General features: G+C 42.8%; 1 protein-coding gene across 4 annotated transcripts; it reads left to right on the top strand.

Annotated features, from left to right (window-relative positions):
* Nucleotides 1–1093: 1093 nt before the first annotated feature.
* rassf8a (Ras association domain family member 8a) lies at nt 1094–13856 on the top strand. Of its 4 annotated transcripts, none has more exons than XM_079346498.1 (6): nt 1094–1458; nt 6349–6550; nt 7968–8767; nt 8957–9154; nt 9789–9933; nt 11901–13856. In XM_079346498.1, exons 2-6 carry the CDS (start codon nt 6448–6450, stop codon nt 12020–12022), a joined length of 1368 nt encoding a protein of 455 aa, XP_079202624.1. In that variant the 5' UTR covers nt 1094–1458; nt 6349–6447; the 3' UTR covers nt 12023–13856. The 4 variants fall into 4 exon arrangements, with proteins under 4 accessions (XP_079202624.1, XP_079202623.1, XP_079202626.1 ...); XM_079346497.1 differs by having other exon boundaries at nt 1094–1229; XM_079346500.1 differs by having other exon boundaries at nt 1094–1229; nt 9789–9927.
* Nucleotides 13857–14566: the final 710 nt, after the last annotated feature.

The raw sequence follows: 14566 nt of genomic DNA on the forward strand, positions 1-14566 counted from the left end.
GTTCAGAGAGTAAAACAGTAATCCAGCTGTGATATCGACTCGATGACTCAAAGCACTTAAACATCTGATTTTAAATCCCCTGTGTGTCATAGTGATAAACCAGATTTCTTAGTAAAGGCCATTAGAGACACAACAACATTATGATGACATTTTATCTAATCTGGAAAAAGTATACTTCAGTCACAAGAGGGCAGTCAGCCTCCATTTATACACAGACCATCACGCTGTTGTTAATAAACTTCTAGGTTCAGTCAAGGGAATTTCACATTTTTATTGCTCCATTTTTGTCTCCATGCACAACAATGCACATATGTAGGTCCTGAGTGTATGCATGTTTGTGTTTCATGTTTTAATAAAAAATAATGACAAATGAATGGAATTTTTTGACTAACCTTTAGCAGGATAAAAAATGTATTTCTCGTTTTAGGCATATGGCTATATCATCGAATTGAAGAAGGTTATAAAAGACAAAATAAGAATTTTTTTCCTTAAATTTGTTTACAATGATTAACTCAAAAAACATGTTTCACTGTACGTTTAGCTATTATAGCGTACCTTTATTAGTTTCTTCATACTTAGTATCCTCTGTATATGATCTGTTACTCTTTTATTGTTTTCTCTATTATGTTATCCATCAGTTATTATGAGACATTGTATTAAGATTGATATTTTAGTAGCATCTTTTTCATTCAAGTATCCAGTACATAGGACAAATGAAAACTTTATTTACAGATAACAACAGATCCCCTTTTTTGCATCTTTCCAAACCATCTGTCTTTTCATAATTACTGGCATATTTTCAGTAAGGGAACATAAAGAAAACACTTTCGCAGCTTACAATTTCTATTAGTGGAAGTTTTTTTCCTTAAGAAATAGTCAAGATTTTATTGGTAATCACTAATATTAAAGTGAGCTGTAAATAAAAACATGCACATTTGAAAAAAATCCTATGGATTTAGGCTATAGAAGGAAACTCCTAATGGTCACGATGAAGTGTCTTGGATCACCTGGATTTATGAAAGTTGGCTGTAGTAGGTAGCCTCCCCTTGCTCAGGGTTGTGCAGCTTTAAACAGTCCACAATGCCTTGCGGTGTCCCAGTTCCAATGCCGTGTATTTACCAGCAGGAGTAATGAAACGGGGAGAGGGGCTTTTTTCCGCAGCCTACTGGAGAGCCCGCAAAAAAGACTAGCGCACAGTGAAGACACATAAACTTTCAGAGTACCGAAACGTGAGTCATATCCTTGTTTTTTTTTTATTCGTCATTGTCGCCTTAACTCTCCTTTCACCCGGCAGTCAAACGTTACTTTGTCGCAGTCAGTTACTGGGAGTGATTTACTGGGCAATGCTGAAGAAAGGAAACATTTTGCGGAATTGACGTCTCTACCTGTGCATTAAGCATACTCTTAACTTCACTCGAGAGCCGACAAACTACGTCGAATCCTATTTGCACCTCAGAGGTAAGAGCATTAAACAGACCTAATAATAGCAGTGTGCGCTGCGGCTGAGCTCGTCGTAGTGGCGAGGCTGAGATAACGGGAACATTTCTCTGTAGTAGAAGTTCGGCTACTTCGAGCCCGTTATCGCCATTTCTTCTGCCTGGTCCCACTCGACACCAAGTGCAGGCGTCGTAGTAGAGAGGTAGTCTAAAAGAAATGGATGTGCTCTCTGGCAGGATGTTTGGTGACAAAATAGCAGGCTAACACTGCCTGAATTTAGAGCCTTAACAGTTAACACGAGTCGTATGAAGAGTATTTGCTGGCGTTTTGAAAAAGGGAGGTCGACGTTGTTGTCATGTACTTTCATCCACACAGGCCAAATGTTTTCACGTAGGCTACTCTGTGCTGGCTCAAACTGTCCTCTCTCTTCAGGTCAGGCAACTTATAGGCTACCATTTAAACACTCCATGGCCTCAGTAACTGGAGGGCTACACAGCATACAGCAAACATAACGTAGTAATAAAATCACATATCATTTTTTTAAGCCCCACTGCTGCACTATACTTCCATACAAGGTGAAGCTGAAGCAACCTGTAGAGTGGTAGGAGGCAGCCAAGGTCTATCATTCAGTCATATTTATGCATTATGGTTTTCAAGACTTTATTAAGAAGTAAAGGGAATCATGTAATTCTGTGGTTCTTTGCTAAATGTTTACCCTACTGGTGTTACAGCTTTATGAACCACCTTCAGACTGGAAAAATACATGTTGCTACTTTTTTGTGACGCTGCCTTATCAGCTGCTGCTGTACAAAAAACCCCCCAAAAAGAACAAAAAAACATTTCACTTCTATAAACGCTCACATGGGAGAGAGTGATTCAGTACCAGATAATGTTTTACAAACCACAGTAACATGTAAACCTCGACCAGAGGCCTCTGGTTGCCCTGCTGTGCTGCTTGCCCCGCTGGCTCTCATAAGCCTGCCAGTGAGCAGTGAACATGGCAAGTGAACAAAGGCGGCATTATTGCTGGGCTGAACGTGCCATCCAGATGTTGCAGCTCTTGCCAGCACTGACCTCTCAAATGAGGTCCAGGACCTAATAGTCTAATATCAACCAGGGAGAAGGAGGAGAAGGCGGAGGGCTGGCTTCAGGGCAGGGGCCACTGGAGAGCTCTCATGACCCGAGGGTACAGTCTGTAACGTGATGGGATGTTGGTTTAATCCCAGACGCCATGATCTAAAGATTGGAGCTAAAGATTTAGGAGTAAAGTTCTGATGCAGTCCTGAGGGAGGCTTGACCCTGCTTTTGTGTGTATTTTGGGTTTGCTTCGATGCTTTTAGTATAGTCGGAATACACCGTTATTTTTCTTGAAGCTTTATGAAAGTTCAGTTGAATGCATCTGCTACCACTATCTTTTAGTGTTTGAGTGAGTAATGGCTCAGTGTTTCCTTTAATTGCTCATTAATTAACTCTCATCTATATTGCAGGCACTCCAGGTCTCAGAGGGTAATGCAAATTGGAAAACTAAATGAATGGCGAGAATGCTAACACTGTGCATGCCGGATGCTTTTAGAAATTTAAGGACAGAGTGAAAAATCTGTTCGCCTCCGTACTTTGTTCCTCTGGTTTTGCAATAAAGTTTCGTTTTAGTCACTGGTTCTCAACCTTGAGCTCCAGCACAGGTGAAGTCTGTTGAAGCATCATTGAGCTGAGCAGCTGCCTGTTGCAAGAGCACAGATCAGACAAACCCTTAGCTCTCCTGTCTCTTAGTCATGGCCCGTTGCATTCTCACAGCACAAGAATGCATACCCTGGCCGTTATCAGATTGCTCTCCAAAGGATCAAGGCCTGTATCAGGCCGCACTCTTTTTCCGGTGGTCGTAACGTTTACATTTACAGATTGGGGTTGTAAGCAGGGCAAGCTGGCAAACTGATGTTGACAAAACTTCTTTATCTGGTTCTCATGTGGGCAGACCCTTATTTTATTTTATTTTATATTTCATTTTACTACATGAAACCCATCTCTTTAGTCTGTTTTGCATTCATCCTAAACTTTTTCCACCCTGATGAGTTTAATTCCCTGGGATCGTAATGAACCGTACCACTTGATGACAGGAAGTGAAAGCTGAGGAAAGTTAGTCCAAACCAGTGCCTCCACAATAAACCAGCATCTTTGGCTGCTCACAGAGATCCATTTCACAACAGATCTGTTTCCAATTACAGTCGGGTATAAATTGCTGGTAATTACATGTTACGCTGCAGGGAGCACAATTTGAATTAAAGATTGGTTAGCAATAGGCAAAAAGGCTTACGTGCTGACTGTCTCCCATTGTCTTTCATTAAAAGCAGATTGGAGTTTAGCGTATGTCAGAAACCTTCAGCTATAATCCAGTTACTTGTTGTAGTTGTAAAACTTTCAATAGTGAAACATGTGCTTCTCCGAATGGCAGCCCTGCTTTCCTCCTTACAGAACAAGGTTTGCAAGTTTAGAGATAGAGAGCAAGGTGTTGTCGCTTGTATTTGTAGAGGTAGTGCTGCTTGAATGCACAGGTTTTACTTGACACTCCTATTTCTCAGCTTGGATCAGTTGATTCCCTGCAGGCTTCCTCCTGATCACAGCTCAGTCCTTGTTGTCATTTGATGTAATGAATGCCCATTCTGTTTTCCTCGATTACCCCTTTTCTTCTTCTTCTTCTGCTTGCTGCGCGACTCTCAGGCCGGCGTGTGACGCTCGACAGACTGTCAAACCCTCAAAACAAAGCTCATACAGTGAAAACTCCTACAGTATATTTGATGACGGTGTACATCACACCCACAGGAGCATATGGAAGGTTGTTTACTCCAGCAGCCAGTTGAAGCCACTTTCCTGCCAGCTCGGTATGCTAGTGTAGGCCTGGAGACCAGTCAGCAGCAGCCAGGCTGCTCACACACCTCACTGCTCTCCCAGGAATGCACCTCGAGTCGATACACCTCTTAACCAATATGAGACCAAAAGCAAATGTGCTCTGGAGTCATGGGGAGTTTGGGATTTTTCTGGAGTTGATCGTCTTTTAACCGAGCTTAAGCAGAGCTCCAGATATTTAAGCCCTCCTCTCTGGCAGAAGACGAGCAGCACAAATCAGGGAGTGGGCATCATCCTCAGGCTGGGGCTTTGACAGGCTGGAGGAATGGAGCCTGCAGAGCTCAGGATGGCAAGCTGCCGCACACCACTGTGTGCCTCGATCATCAGTTGGGTATTCTGGGTCAGTGTATGCCCTTCTGAGTCCCCTCTAGTGTGAGCGAGGAACAGAAGAGCTTTGTTTGCACACCTTTACTTTTTCTTTTATTAATCTAAGGACAGTCCGTTCTGTCACTGTTCTCAATAACAGTGCAGTATACAGTGTTGCACTCAGCGCTCCTTGAAAATCCCTCTTACTCTGCGTCTCCATAGGTAATATTTAAGGCACTTCCCCTCCCCCCTCCAGTGTTTAAAACTTTCCCCCTGACTGATCCACTCATGTGCTTTGCATCAAGACCTACTCAGTCCACAGTTCTGTCGCCACAAGCCTCTGGAAGGCTTTCTAGTCTTTCTACGAAATGGTAGCAGGCTTTTGGGTCAATGCAGTAAAATCTTGCAGTCTACTTTTTGTGGAACTATTTCCACAAAAAGCGTGTGTGTGTGTGTGTGTGTGTGTGTGTGTGTGTGTGTGTGTCACCATGGTGTTGTTGATCTTTATCAGCAAGTAAACAACAAATTAACTAACTGACAAAATATAAAGAGCATTAATAATAATGAGTCTCAGCTCCATCTGTTCTCTCCCCCCCCCCCCTCTCTCTCTAATGTCTTCACCATATTTAGAGAAGCAGTTGGTTGAAGGAAGGACAGGCCGGTTGTGGGTGACTTTGTGAGTGCGGACAGGGAATATTGGGGATGGGGGAGGTGTAATTGGCGGCGGCTTTGGCGAACAAAAGGACCTTTTGACTGGGTAGTGTAGCTGCAGTGAAGGTTAGCTCCATGGAGAGAGTGATAGAGATCAGGGGAGATGCCATTCATTCTCTTGTTTGCACGCTGTCCTTGAAGGACGTTTTGAAGGATGTCTCTCCCGTGATTGGTGCTTCCTAGGCGGTGACACTGCTGATTGTTCACTTTGTCAATAAGTGATTAGATAATAAAGCAAGGTGATTCACCAGTTGACGTTAACATTATCTGTATGGTGAGGGTGTATAGTTCGAACGTAATCTTCCATATTTAAAAAGGAACTTCAGAACTTGGACTATTTAATACACCTTCCTGTACTGGTGCTCATATCCTTGTATTACATCCTACAGGGACCAAAACATTCTGCCATGGCTGTGTTTAGTGTGTGACAGAACAGAGGCAATAACTGAGATCACAAACTCAAACCTACAATACTCCCTTATGTAATAACTCTTCAGCTATCCCTTTTCATTGTTTAATAACATGTTCATGCCTTCTCTGTTCCCGTCCTCGATTTGTCTCTGACTTAATCTTCCTGCTCTGTCTTTTCTGCTTCTGGGTAATTCTCTGTACAAAAGCAGGAACTGGACCTGGGAAAGCCTACTGGCAGACCCTTCCTGCGCCCCCAGCAGACATGTACCTATTCATAGCGAAGAACAAAACAACAGCGTAATGGCCAGCTGGTTGTGACAGTCTGGCTGTACGAGTCCACATGAACTGGACTGACTCTCCTTTATTCATGAGCTACTGTTTAAAAAAAAACAAAAAACAAGACCGCACTTTGTACGTTACGCTTCTTTCACTACCTGTGTTAGTAGATCTTACAGCAGGTAGAAGAGTGTCTGTTACAATGGACACACACACACACACACACACATGCGACGTGCTATGACCATGTCCTTGAGCACATCCTGACTAACTGCTTCCTGTTTTCCCTTTTCGTTTCCTCCCCAGTGAAGCGGCTGGAGGGGCTTCAGCTGTCCTGCACCACTGGAGCCTTCAACAATGTCGGGGCCAACACATCACAACCGGCCCCCTCGTTTTTGACCGAAAATGGAGCTCAAGGTCTGGGTGGATGGAGTCCAGAGGGTTGTCTGTGGGGTCACCGAGGCAACCACCTGCCAGGAAGTAGTGATTGCTTTGGCTCAGGCCATAGGTAGATCTTTTTTTTTTTTTTTTTACACTCTAACCTCAGACATACATCCAGGCTGTTTGAATCTCTCCTCTGCATTATTGTTGATATCCTCTCTGTGAAATCTGATTCTTGTTGTTTTAATTGAGCGATTTCTTTAACCAAACTTGTAAGCGGTGAATATTTACTAACAAGGATCTATTAAATCGCTCTTCGAATAGCTTTGGGAAAATGTTTGAATCAACAGTTTGAGGGACTTCAGCTCACAGTGGAGGGGACTTGTGGATCATGAGCTTATATTGCTGCCTCCCACTTTTAGATAGAGAGAATAAAAGATAAACCAGCACATCAGATGTTTCCACCTGCTTTGCTGAATTTCTGGTCCAACAGCACCTTTGTTATTTAACTGCTTCTCCATATCACATGTTAACATCCAAACAAGTACCAACTGTTGATGTCAATAACCTCCCTACCATAAAGTGTTGCAAAAGTTCTTTTTTCGTTAACAAGTTTCTTTTTTTTTTAATAATCTGATGGTCATCTGATGGTTTCTTTTTTTTTTAATAATCTGATGGTCATCAACCTTTTTTTTTTTTTTTGACTTTTCCCAGGCATTCAACAAGCCAGAACTAGAGTTTCTTTTGTCACCCTAAAAGCAGTCATATACAGAAAACAAGCCTGTGATTGTCCTGCCTACATGCAGCTCCCGTTGAGATGCAATGGGTCGTCGTCAGAAGCTCTGTTGGTACTTTCTAAGTAACCCCCCCCCCCCCTCCCATATGGCTCCTTCAGGAGCGGGGGCTCTTGAGCAGCCTGTATCGACATCACTTCCCACAAAGCACAGAGTAGGAGGAGGGAAAGTCTGACTCATTCCCCAGTCTCTTGCCAAACTGAGAAAACCTCGCCTCTGAAGCACCTCCTCTTCCTTTTCTTTTCTATTAAAATCATCTACACCGCTTGAAGTGATCGGACATAAATATCGATTTAGTACTCTGGCATTAAACAAGGATTTCTGTTCACATGTGGCTGCAGAAGCTGTGTGTAGGTTTTCTTTCCAACAGCATTAAAAATGGTATTTCCTGTTTAGAAATGAATCAAGTTTATTAGGAAAGGCTTAAAGCACTAAAGGCAGCGATGGACTGCAGGTCTTTGCAGCCTTCAGCCCCTTTGAGCTAATTGTTCTGTTTTCCAGTCGGCACTCGATCGACATTAAAAGCTCTTATCTCACTTGTATAAAAAAGCCTGTGAGCTGTTTCCAGAACCACAAACAGAAAAGGTTGCTGAGGTTTAAGTCAGTGATAGTCACGGCAACATTTCTGTTGGTTTGGTTTGCTATCTTTTCACCAATTTCCGGTAACTGTCAGAAAAATGCGAAGCACTCGTATGAGTTGTGCGTCTCTATCTACCGGCATAAACATCAGTTGGTTTGTGTTGTTTACAGGTCGCACAGGGAGATACACTCTGGTGGAAAAATGGCGCGACACCGAGCGTCACCTCGCCCCTCATGAGAGCCCTGTGGCCTCCTTGAACACCTGGGGTCAGTATGCTGGTGACGTCCAGCTGATCCTACTCCGCACTGGCCCCTCCCTGACTGAACGCCCCCCCTCAGAAGGACCCCCTCTCAGAGGACCTGAACGAGGGCTGCACCGCCAGAGCCTCCCCCCCCTTGCTAAGCTTCGTCACCCTAATGATCGCTCCCTCCGGCGGCGCGAACCACGTCGCAAGTCGCTCACGTTCACCGGTGCGCCCAGAGGCCTCAGGGAGATACTTAGCGGAGGCAGGATTGTCGAGGCTGAAGCAAACAGAAGAATCCTCCTGGGAAACGGTGGAAATCACCACCATGTGGGACCAGCCATGGGCACCGCGTCGCCCAGCCTGTGGGCATGTCGCATGGAAGATTTGGTCCGACTGGTGGGCGTACAGCGAGAGACTCTGAATGTGCTGGAGAAGAAGCTGGAGGCCTATGAGGCAGAGCTGCAGGCCTGGGCGGAGGGCAGAGGGGGGCGAGGTGGAGGGTGCGTCGGAGACCCCGGCGGAGGAGGAGGACTGATAGAAGATATCCTCAGGCTGGAGAAGCATCTGAGGAAGAACAAGGTGGAGATGGAGGAGGAGGAGTTTTGGGCCACTGAGCTTCAGATAGAGCTGGAGAGTGAGAGACAGCTGGAGGAGAGACTGCAAGAGCTGCGAGGACGCCTGCAAGGCTGTGAGCTAGAGATTGAAGAAAAGCTGGCAATGGTACAGGTGTGCTGTGTGTGGGGGATTTTTGGAATATTTAATTAAAAAGAATTGTTTTAGAATAACATTTGGGAGAAATGAATCCAACTAAGAATCAAAGCAAATCAATTAAAACCTTTTTTTTTTTTTCAAATCATAGCTGTTTAAGTATTATCAGGATCTGATTTATTTGGTAATACTTTTTTGAACCTTCAGCGGGTAGAGGCGGGGCTGGAAGAGGAGCGGCTGCAGAGGGAGCGTCAGGAGACCCAGTGGGTGAGCGAGGCTGAGGCTCGGGCTCAGGTCCTCAGGGTCAAAGCAGAACTGAAGGCTCAAGAAAGACAGGCTGTCCAGCTGGAGAGCAGCTGCAGAGCGGTGGACAGATCGCTCGGACAAAGCGGCAAGAAACTGCAGGTGAGACATATTTGTGCATTTGAGGACTTCTCTATGCTTGCTTCCCTCACAAAACAGTGCTACGGGACAATCTAGTGGAAAGGTGAAATGATCATTTATTTAGCATCTGCCCATCTGATTGGTTCCTGAGAGTGCTGAATCCCTGCCAGTGAAGACCAGCTTCATTATGTGAAATGTCTCTTCTTATGATGCTTCATCTTCAGATTCTTTTTTTTTTTTTAAACTGTCCATAATGAACCTGACAGTCTTCTCTGATGTGACATGAGGCAATCATAATAATACATGAGACTTTTATGTCACTTTTCTAAATACTCGAAAGACGCTTAACAAGGATTAACAAAAACCAAACAAAACAGTGTTTTGATGTTTTGTAAAAAAAAATAATGAAAAGAAGCCTCTAAGCTTGTGCTCCATCCAGTTCTCTAGTCCAGTACGTCAGTGTGTGATTCTCTCACAACGAAACTCTCACAAATAAAATGGTGAAGACAGTTCTTATCATGTTCAGATTAAAAGTGTCTGAACATCGGAGTAAACAGCGTCCCGTATCATCTGGAGCAGTAGACGCCAGCTTTAAGCTGCTGCTGATAGCGCCGTGTTCGCTGAGGAATCACTTTCTCGAGCTGTTTCATTGAAGGACATGCAGCATGAGCTGGAGCAGCTGACCAAGGAGCTGAGGCAAGTGAACCTGCAGCAGTTCATCAAACAGACCGGCACCAAGGTCACCGTGCTGCCTGCTGAACCCACGGAGGAGGAAAGTCCTTCAACCAGTTATGGTATAGGTAATGGGTTTTTTTGTTTCTTAGGGGATTTGTAACAAAGGAGAACTATAATATCTAATCATCCAAGCACATGCCAACTCAACACATTTATGCAATGAGACATGTTCCAGACCATCTGCTGAGTTCAAACCGAGCATCAGAATGCTGAGATTTTCACTCACAGGTTTACAGAGACTGATCTGACATAGAAAAAGATATCCAGTGAGCGACAGTTCTGTGGGTGGAAAAGGCCTTGTTGATGCTAAGGGTCAGAGGAGAATAGCCGAACTTGTTCTATCTGAAAGAAAGGCAACGGTAGTAACTCAAATAACCCCTCGTTACAACCAAGCGATGCAGTCGAGCATGTCTGAACACACAACTGGAGATTTGTCTCATTGATGTGCAGCCTCCATATCTGCAGCGACTGTGACCAAGGCAAATAGGGGTCCAACCCGGTACTAGCCAGGTGTACCAATAAAGTGGCCGATGAGTGTTTATGTCCAGATATTATTTGCTGGTAGAAAGGTTGAATCAGTCGTTTACTCAACTTATTGGCACAGTTGACTCATGACTTTATGAAGTGTACAACGTGCAGTTTGTCATTCGTGAATGTTTTTACTGGACCAGCTCAGGTCTTGCTCACCTGCTCGGCTCAAGGTACAAGAGTGCGTGTGTTCCTGTAAGTGGGACTGTACAGCTATCTGTTTTTTAGAACTACTTTGAGATTTTAGAACTTGGAGATGAGAGAGGCAAGGGAAAGTAGAGACATTTTGGACAGTTTAGTGTATCAGAGAGATGGTGATCAAGGGAACTGGGAAGACGTGGGGGTATTCTGGCAAACAGTATTAGCTCGCACCATCTCTAGCATCGATTGTTTTCACCGTGCACACAGCCGCCTCGGATACATCCATCTCTCCTCTCCCTCCATCTCTCTGTCCCTCTATCTCATGCTCAGCAGTTTCTGTGATGGGCTCAATGGAGCAAAGCTCTGTCCTCTACAGGAGAGCTGACACATAAACTGAGAGCTCCAATTTATATGCGAGCTGTCACAAAGCAATACAGGATATCTACATCAAGTTTGGGCCAGCTGTCAATTTAAACAACTTCAAAATATAGAGAACTAACACCCCGATCAGTGGCAAAAAGTTGGACTTACTGAGACTTTGTGGTGAAGTGGAAAGCAACTGTATTAAGTGTTGTAACCAGGGACATTACCGCCGGCTTGTAAAATAAAGTTTAGGAAATTAAACAAGTTTATAAAGCGAAACCAAAATGAGCATGCATCTGCACGCCCCAAACTTAATATGTACATTCAAATACACAAGTACGACTACTCAGTCAAAGCTGTATTTTCAGGCTGATATAAAGACTTTTTTTTTTAAAGGGACAGTGCATATTAATGAACGTATAAATGTAAAAATGCCAGAATTAGCCAACGGCTACTTTCCATCTGCAGTCCCTGGCAGGTCAGAAGAAATAACACATTACATTACAGTAACAACAACACAATAAGAAATACAAAAAACATTTTACATATGTATGCACACTATCTCAAAAAACTCATACTAAACAAAAAAGATACTCTTCCTCTTTAAAGAGCCCAGATCCTTTTTCTGATTGTGTGTACCTCGTGGGGTTAACGATTCAACTGGATGGATTAAAAGAGTGAAAAGTGTTCACATCCTTCTCTTAACCTTCAAGTTTATGTGTGGGGGGAAAAAAATAAAAAATCACCCAGCACTTTTATCCCAAGCCTTAAATTCACTGCATCAGCATCACTTGAACAGCTCTGTACTGCCCCCTGGTGGTACCTGTGCACAGACATTCTTTTGCAGAAACTTGCTGTGCAAGCGCATTCAGTAAAAAATGACGTTAAAGTCTTTTTTTTTTTTTTTTTTACTAAAAGCCATTAGTCACTTTTTTTTAACATTTCCTGCAGTTTTAATTGTTTTTCTAACTTGGTCTCTTTCATGCATTTCCTTTCACAGATTTAGTTCCCCTGTCTGGCTCCCTGAAGCGTCCTGTATCATCACACACGATGTCCAGTCACCTGCGGGTGCTCCATAGTCCTCTGAGTTCAGGCCTGAACCCAGAAGGGATCTATGTGTGACCGGTTCTGCTGTGAGTGGATATCTCTGTACTGGATACCTCAGTAGCACACTACTATGCACTCTTGTCTGGATTACATGAAGGCAGCCTTGAGTGTAAAGACTCAAACAGTGAAGGAACAATGTCTTTGAATGGAAGTCATGGAGCACCTGGTAGAAATGCACGGTAGTTTGAACCATGGAAAAGAAACAGCCTGAATATAATGTCAGGACTTTCTTGTCTTCAAGCTGTTGTGGACTTTCTTTTGAAACATATCCACTTAACGTACTTTTACTCTCACTTTACTACCTGCTGAATGATTTGTATTAATTTCTCTCTAGCATCATGGTTCAAATCGAATGCCTTTTCAAAAGCATCTTTGAGAATCTCAGTATGTGAATCTATGAACTATATCTCTTAAAGATTGAATGTCATTTCAGAATGAAAACATTTTGCTCAGCATAGCAACTAGTTCTTCTTAAAGTAATGAAGGATCGACTCGCGTCTGTAGTAGAACTGTTCCGCAATTTTTCATTTTGCATATCAGAACTTGTTCCTGTAGCTTTGTCTGTGTTCATGTTAAAACTATGCACAAATGGTAATCGTTTTGTTACTAAAGAATGTTACTGTATGCATCAAAATGATGGATACTGTAAATATGTTTTCTTACCTTTCATCTTTATTCAGTGAATTATCATATATTATTACAAGACTGTGTAAGCACAGCTACAAAGAAGGAGTGCCCTCATTCCTGCAGTAATATCTGTATCATGAAACAGTGTTTTATTATCCTTTTAAGCTGTTTTCTTTTCTTTTTTTTGTGTTAATGTTGATGACTACACAGTATATTTTTTTGCCAAATATATAATGCTTGTTTCTTCGAAAGGATCAGTGGCCAAAGATTCACAGGTCTTGTTGCATGATGAGTGTGGTGTTTATATAGCCATATCTGGATGTGCAGGGCCCACTTGTTACAGTAAATGAATGAGTTTATTGTGAAAACGGTGGCATGTCACAATGCAATGGATAGCTACAGCTACAGTGAGAGTGAGTCAGAGATCAAATAGAGTTGTGTGTGTGCTTGTTTGTGAGTTTGTGCGAAGCAGCCGAGGTATGGATCCCCTCTTAGGTTGTAGTTCAGCTGCTATTCACATCAAAGTGCCTTATAGTCATTCCACCTTTGTCGTTGTATTCAAAGAATGTACAGTGAAGCTCATGTCAAGACAGGAAAGCAATGATTGTAGTCAGGATAGATCAAATGTCAAGGATGTTGAAAGCATCGTTAATAGCACAGCAGCAAAGAGGAAGCTTTGAAGACGTTTTCCCTGTTAGTGTTTTGTAGAAGTGTCCTAGAAAGAAACCTAAGGGATAGTGCTTTACACTTTGCGACTGTGTAACTGTAGTCATAGTAACGTGCCGTAAAAGGCATTTATTTCATCATGCTGTGTTCTTAAGCCAACAACAGACTGTCACCTGGGATTGAGTTTGAAATCAATTCAGAAGAGAAGTTCATCCTGCAGCATTCAGTCTCTACAAAGAGGACAGGACTGATGTCCAGCTAAAGGAGATCTTGTTGTTTTTTGTTTTTGTTTTTTTTAAACTATGATATTCAGTGTATTTGGGTGTGTTTTCCCTTTAAGAAACCACTGGTGTGCATTATCCACCCTGGGATGAGCGGTAGCTGCGGTCGCTGTTTACAACTGTGTATGTTTTGTAGAACTGTAAGATGTCCACTGTACATAACCTGTTTTTATTGTTTCCTGCCTTAATATACTGCAAAGTGTTGACTGATGTATGGCTGTATCTGGCTGCTGATATGACTTTGATTGCATGACTCAATAAACCATCTGACTTAATGAGATTTGTTATGGTTCATGTGGTAACTGTAGTTTTTTAACTAGAGAGAACTCGGAGCCTTTATGCCTCAGCTGTTTTTCCAGTTTTGACCAGTAGATGGAGACCTACACTCAGTAATGGTAAATATTGCACAATGTTTCTGAGAGTCACACCACTTTTAAACAGCAGTAATTCTGGTGAAATATGGGCAAAAATGCTTAACCTTTTTAAAGTTACTCCCAGTGCTGGATAAAGATACTTACAGAACGTTATTGTAATCTGAGTTTAGAAATAATTAAGACTTTGCAAATATGAAGGGCCTTGGTCCTTTTCTGCAGCTTCGGGCAGCTTTCATGCCCATTCCCAAGACAAAAAAAGACTTTTGACTGGGCTCTCTTCTTGCTAGTATTACTTTTATGGCTTTATATAATGACTAATCTGCATATACATTGAGAAATGAATGTTATTCACATGGATAAAAGTAAAACACTGCACCAAATCAGCTAGTGGCAACAACAGAGGCAGGATTGGCTCATGCTTAAAGCGTTTGACAAGTTGGGAGGAGGCCCCCTTGTTTTTCATCCGCCTGTACAGACTGGCTGTAATCTCACTTCATCATCCTTTTATCACATGACAGTTGTTTAAAGCCTGGGCTTACTGTACATTCTTCTGCTGTGACCTGTCAGCTGATTACAGTTTTAATAACAGTACGTTTCATTTACTAGACCTC

This window comes from Symphodus melops (genome assembly GCF_947650265.1).
Source record: "Symphodus melops genome assembly, chromosome: 6".
Classification (NCBI taxonomy): Eukaryota; Metazoa; Chordata; class Actinopteri; order Labriformes; family Labridae; genus Symphodus; species Symphodus melops.